Source organism: Gopherus flavomarginatus, chromosome 9 (genome assembly GCF_025201925.1).
Source record: "Gopherus flavomarginatus isolate rGopFla2 chromosome 9, rGopFla2.mat.asm, whole genome shotgun sequence".
In the NCBI taxonomy this organism is placed as follows: Eukaryota; Metazoa; Chordata; order Testudines; family Testudinidae; genus Gopherus; species Gopherus flavomarginatus.
Window position 1 is genome coordinate 57,554,019 of NC_066625.1, and position 6,000 is coordinate 57,560,018.

Consider the following 6,000-nt stretch of genomic DNA (forward strand, 5'->3'; position numbering starts at 1 on the left):
TCTATGCTGCTAGTTGTAATTGCCCCAAGCTGTCAGTGATTCAAACATGCTTGCCTCTGGTGGCTGTTAACTACCTACATAAAATGGCTTTGATGGTCTCAGTTGACTTCTTTTCTCTGGAGTTGTCAGACTGGCACCTCTAAACTGTAACAGACTAGGAGAATTCTATATATTTATATAATTATATATATACTCTGCACATCAGTACTCTGTGTCACACACGCTGTATTGATGTGCAGAATTTATTTGGCTGTTTATTTGTTTCACACTTTACTTAGAAGAAAAATGTTAATACTTACATGGCTCTTTTCCTCTTCAAAGAGCTTTATTAACAGTAAATAATTACTTATGCCTATATCTAAAAATTATGGCATATAATTTCTGCTTCAGTAAGTAGGTGCAACTCAGTTGAAGTCAATGGAGCTGTTTATATCAGTGGTGAATCTGATCTGAGTTTTTTGCTCAAGATAGATTGCCTCTAAATTATATATTTCCCCCCTTATTTTTTTTAATAAAAATGAAAAGGAAAAATATAAAAAGTACTGTAGTTCAGACAATTTCTCTCTTACTATATTTTCTCTCATCTAACTTTAAAAACTGACTAACCCAGTTTTATTAAAAATGACTGTCCTACTCAAGGTTTTATTCATGTGTTTGTTAATTTACAGAGAAATAAAGTGATGAATAGTTACTCTTTTCTAGTCTCACCGTGTCCTTCAATAACAGGATCAGTTAAGTTTAACAACAGATACTTATTTGGGAAATAGCGTTGCTTGAGTGAATGACGTATTTAAGCAAAATAATCTTGGGATCATTTTAACAGCCTTTTCCATTAAATCTCAGACTGATTATACTTTCAGGAATATTTATTTGTAGTCATGCCATTTTGCATTGCTGCCCTAACAAATATCATAAGCTAAGCGGCATCAAGCTGTTAGTCCAAGAAGCACTAAAGTGCGTCAGGAAGTGATGTTCACCATTACTTAGGGAACACTCTTCCCACTGAACCAGTGACTCACCTCAGTGATGGAGGACACTCTTCTGGTACAGTTTTAGTCTTTTGGATGAGACACAAAACCAAGAGAATTTGTGGGCACTAAAAATCCCACAGGAGTAAGTGCAGGAGCTGTAATCAAAATTATCCTGCCTAAATTACAGCTCACGTCATTGCATTCATTCTGCCTCTGTTCCCCCTGTATTCCCAAGTGAATATAGCATTCTTCTTCACTTCCTGCTCAAAACTGTTTAAAAGTGTTGCCATGTGGTGTTAATGGCTCTGTTCCAAAGCAAAGGTGGCTGCATTTTGGTGATGGGTGAAATAAGTTTTACATCCCTGTATACATCTCAATGGGGTGTAATAATGCATAATTAATTGTTTATAAAATACTTCGTGATTATTGGATGGAACAGGCCCTAGACATACACGTTATCATTAATAAATTATATTGTCTAAGTATTGGCAAAAGGTTGAAAAATGTGTACGTAGTTTTCATTGTCAAGTTATAAATACCTGAGGATTGGGTTTTATCACTGAAAGGGGACAGAAGTTTAACTCCAGCAGAGATAGTGGGACCTCTTTTGGATTCAGCAGAGGGGGCTGAGAATGTACTAGTTTGTCCTTTTCTGTATTTTGAACCCATGTTCTGTCTCTTCACTGTTTATTTTTTCTCCCATTTCCTCAGCGCGGATGGTACATATGAAGTTTCCCTGTATACAAATGCGATTGTAAGTAACAATGGAAGCATTTTCTGGTTGCCTCCAGCCATCTACAAGAGTGCCTGCAAGATTGAGGTGAAGCATTTCCCATTTGATCAACAAAACTGCACACTGAAGTTCCGCTCTTGGACATATGATCACACAGAAATTGATATGGTACTTAAAACTTCCATGGCAAGGATGGATGACTTTACACCAAGCGGAGAATGGGATATTGTAGCACTTCCAGGAAGAAGGACTGTAAACCCTTTAGACCCAAAGTATGTTGATGTGACATATGACTTTATTATTAAAAGGAAACCTCTTTTTTATACCATCAATCTTATAATTCCCTGTGTGCTTATTACATCATTGGCTATCCTGGTGTTCTACTTGCCTTCAGACTGTGGGGAAAAGATGACCTTATGCATATCTGTACTGCTTGCCTTGACTGTGTTCTTATTGCTGATCTCCAAAATTGTCCCTCCAACATCACTGGATGTCCCATTGATTGGGAAGTATCTGATGTTTACAATGGTATTAGTAACATTCTCAATAGTTACAAGTGTCTGTGTACTGAATGTCCATCACAGATCTCCCAGCACCCACACTATGCCCCCATGGGTAAAGGTGGTTTTCCTTCAGAAACTTCCAACTTTTCTGTTCATGAAACGCCCAGAGAATAACTCTGCAAGGCAAAGGTTAAGCAAGCGCAGAAAGAATAAATCTGATCATCTATGCACTGATCCAGCCGACCTGTACAAAAACTCCACCTACTTTGTGAACACAGCCTCTGCCAGAAAATACGATTTGAAAGTTACTGAGAATCTGGATAACATCAGTGGCCATCAAGATTTTAGGTTAAGATCTTCAATGAAGTTTTCTCCAGAAGTCCAAGAAACAATTGATGGAGTCAGTTTTATAGCAGACCACATGAAAAATGAGGACAACGACCAGAGTGTAAGTAACAGGAGAAATCATTCCCATCTTTCCAAACCCCAGTTTTCTTTCCTTTGATGTCTCAAATAAGTGTATTCTTCTTCAGAAGAGAAATAAGTACCCAACCCTCTTCCTTAGTGTTAATTTTTATAGAGATCCTAGCTACAATTTTCATAGTCAATCACTGTGTAGTAATACATTTCTTTTCCTATAAATTTCCTATGAATAACAATTTGATAAAGCTGATATTGTTCTAAAAAGCAGTGTGCCAGGCAAGAATCTGAAGCCCACAAACATTTATTGCTTTGGAGTGAAGGGAGATGGAGATGAGTTAATGTTAAACAAACTGTGTTTTCACATCAGCAAGGTAATGGGGTGTAGACCCCAGCTAGTGTGTGGCAGGGAGAAGGTTAACATTCAATACCTATTCAGAGGAAACACCATATAATTGGGCCCATAATGAATGGACTGCAGGTAAGCCAGCTATGAGCACGGCTGGGTTCTACTAGAGCAGAGGTGGGCAAACTACGGCTGGTGGGACCCTCCTGCCCAACCCTTGAGCTCCCGGCTGGGAAGATAGATTCTGGCCCTTTCCCTGCTGTTCCCCCTTCCCTACAGCCGCCAGCGCAATGCTCTGGGCGGCCAGCTGCATGCTCCGACCGGAAAGCGCAACTGCAAAGCCACGGCCCGACCCAGTGCTCTGTGCTGTGTGGTGGTGTGGCTCGCTCCAGCCAGGAGGTGAGGCTGCCTGTCCTGGTGCTCTGGGAGGCGTGGCTGTAGCACCACTAGCCACCAGTGCTCTGGGCAGTGTGGTAAGGGGGCAGGGTGCGGGGTTGGATAGAGGGCAGGGGAGTTTGGGTGGGTGGTCAGGGATGGGGGTATGGATAGGGGTTGGGTCGGTCAGAGGGCGGGGAACAGAGGGGTTGAATGGGGGCAGGTGTTCTGGGGGGCAGGAAGAAGAGGGGGGTTGGATGGGGTGGTGGTGGAGCAGTCAGGGGCTCCGGGGGTGGTCAGGGGACAGGGAACGGGGGGGTTGGATGGGGCAGGAGTTAGGGGGGCTGTCAGGGGGCCAGAAGCAGGGGGAGTCAGATAGGAGGCAGGGGCCGGGGGTCAGGACATGCCTGGCTGTTTGGGGAGGCACAGCCTCCCCTAACCAGGTCTCCATATAATTCTGGAAACCTGATGTGGCCCTTAGGCCAAAAAAAGTTTGCCCGCCCCTGTGCTAGAGTAAGTTACTTAGGGCTGGGCTTCACAAAGTAGTTTAAACTAAATGGGTTTAAAAATGCATTTAGTTAGATTGGCACAAACCCCTTCTAGGAACACTATTATTTTGGACTAAAAGTGCCCTCTATCAATTAGCTTTCCATACCCTGTTTGGGTGGTTGACACATGGTGGTCATTATGCTGCCTCCCAACACCATTCAGAACTTTCTGGCAAGAGTGTGGCTAGAATCATGATATTCATACTGCAAAAGCTGAGGCTTCTTTCACTTGAGCAAAAGGAGTCTCTCCATCAGCCATAAGCAGTATAGGACCTATGACACACATTTGAGCAGTTCCGCTGCCATCCTGTAGTGGTACGTAGAGACACATTCCATTAGCTACTCATTAAAGTTCAGAGAAGTATCCATTGAATAATGTTCAGCAAAACTCAGAAGGCTCAGATGAACACCCATGAATTTCCCCAACACCTACCCCGCAACCATGAAAAATTTCCTACCCTCCTCTTCCCCAACTCCCAATCTAGCCTTAGGTTCTCCATTACTGCTCTGTCTTCCTCTTCTCTTTTTAATATACAGGTTAAGTAGTCTTAAAGTCTGGCTCCTTTTTAACTTCAGATCTTGCAGGAGCCACACTGGTGACTTTCTTGCATTTTCAAGGAACTAATTACTGGTCAACAGAAAAAAGAAAGATTAGATGCTAAATCTGTAAACATAGCCTTAAGTTTAAACAAACTGAAATGGACTTGATGTGCACAAATGCTGAAAAATGCTGAAAAGGTGTTTCAATACTATCTGTGCTTTTGTAAAGAACTTGTACTGGATATTAAAAAAAGAGTGCAGGGTACTGGACTAGATGACCTCCCAAGGTCCCTTCCAGTCCTATGATTCACAAACTCTCTGTCCTCACCCTAGACTAAAGAGCAATTATCCAAGGTATTGTAAGTTAGACATTAATTAAATGCTTTCTGCACACAGATCCGTTGACATTAACTTAAAGTGCCTAGTTACAAACCATTGTTTTCCAGATTCAGAATTCTAATCTCTGCTTTTTCCATTAATTTCATGGTCTGATAACGACTGTTCATGTACTTACAGTATATTCTCTTCTCAGAAGCATGTAACACTCATTAGCGGCAATGGGAGGTACACGTGTGCATTGAGGGGGAAAATATGTAATAGTCTAGTACAAGGCACGAGTCAATTGGGAAGTACTGTAAAGTCGTTAAGAGGAAGAGTTCCCATGTAAAATCCTGGCCCCATTAAAGTCAATGGCACACCTCCCATTGTGACTTCGGTGGGTCCAGGATCTCATCCACACTGGACAGGGATTTGAGTACAACCAGCAGTGCTAACATGTATTAAAACACTTGCATACTGAGAATCAAGATCAACTACGGAGTTCTTTTCTTAAAAGCAGTAAGTATTGTTCATTCCTGTTAATTGGGATGAACGGTATCAGCAAATTAAAATTCACACACAGGAGCTTACTGGATTATGCTGACGGTCTCTCCAGTCTGGCACCAAGCATTCAGTAGTGATCAATACTTGATGCTTCAGAGCAAGGTGTAAACTATATCTAGTGTTATTCACCAACTGTCCAGGACTGTATATGACGGAAAATTCCTTCCTGACTCCTGTGGTGATCCTGAACCTTAAGATTTATTTTCTCTTATTTTCACATACAAACTACAAATATTGACCAACAACAAAAGAGATGGAGATGAACATGGTAAACTGCTATGAATCTTTAACTGGCTTTTTCTTCCAGGTCATTGAAGATTGGAAGTATGTTGCCATGGTAGTGGACAGACTGTTTCTCTGGATATTCATCTTTGTTTGTGTCCTTGGGACTGTTGGGCTATTTCTCCAGCCACTTTTTCAAAACCACTCTGCTGCTGTGAGCCCTTAGCTCTCATTTAAAACTGTAAAATGCTTACACGGATGCTGAACCTGATTCTGCTCCCAGTTCCACTGGTGTAAATCCAAAGCGATACCAATGAAGTCAGTTGCATTAGTCTGGATATACACTGGTGAACTGAGTGCAGAATTTGGCCTGCTGTGTTATCATGATGTTAGGAATTTTCTAGAAGATATTCTTTTCTTTTTTAATTTCATTACTTTTGATGAAATATTGGCTCTTATT

General features: G+C 41.6%; 1 protein-coding gene across 1 annotated transcript in view; it reads left to right on the forward strand.

Annotated features, from left to right (window-relative positions):
• CHRNB4 (cholinergic receptor nicotinic beta 4 subunit) overlaps positions 1–5,766 on the forward strand; it is a 28,360-nt gene extending 22,594 nt beyond the window's left edge. The window contains exons 5-6 of the mRNA XM_050967023.1: positions 1,683–2,655; positions 5,626–5,766. Coding sequence (XP_050822980.1) covers positions 1,683–2,655; positions 5,626–5,766 — 1,114 coding nt within the window. The remainder of the gene's footprint in view (positions 1–1,682; positions 2,656–5,625) is intronic.
• The last annotated feature ends 234 nt before the right edge of the window (positions 5,767–6,000 follow it).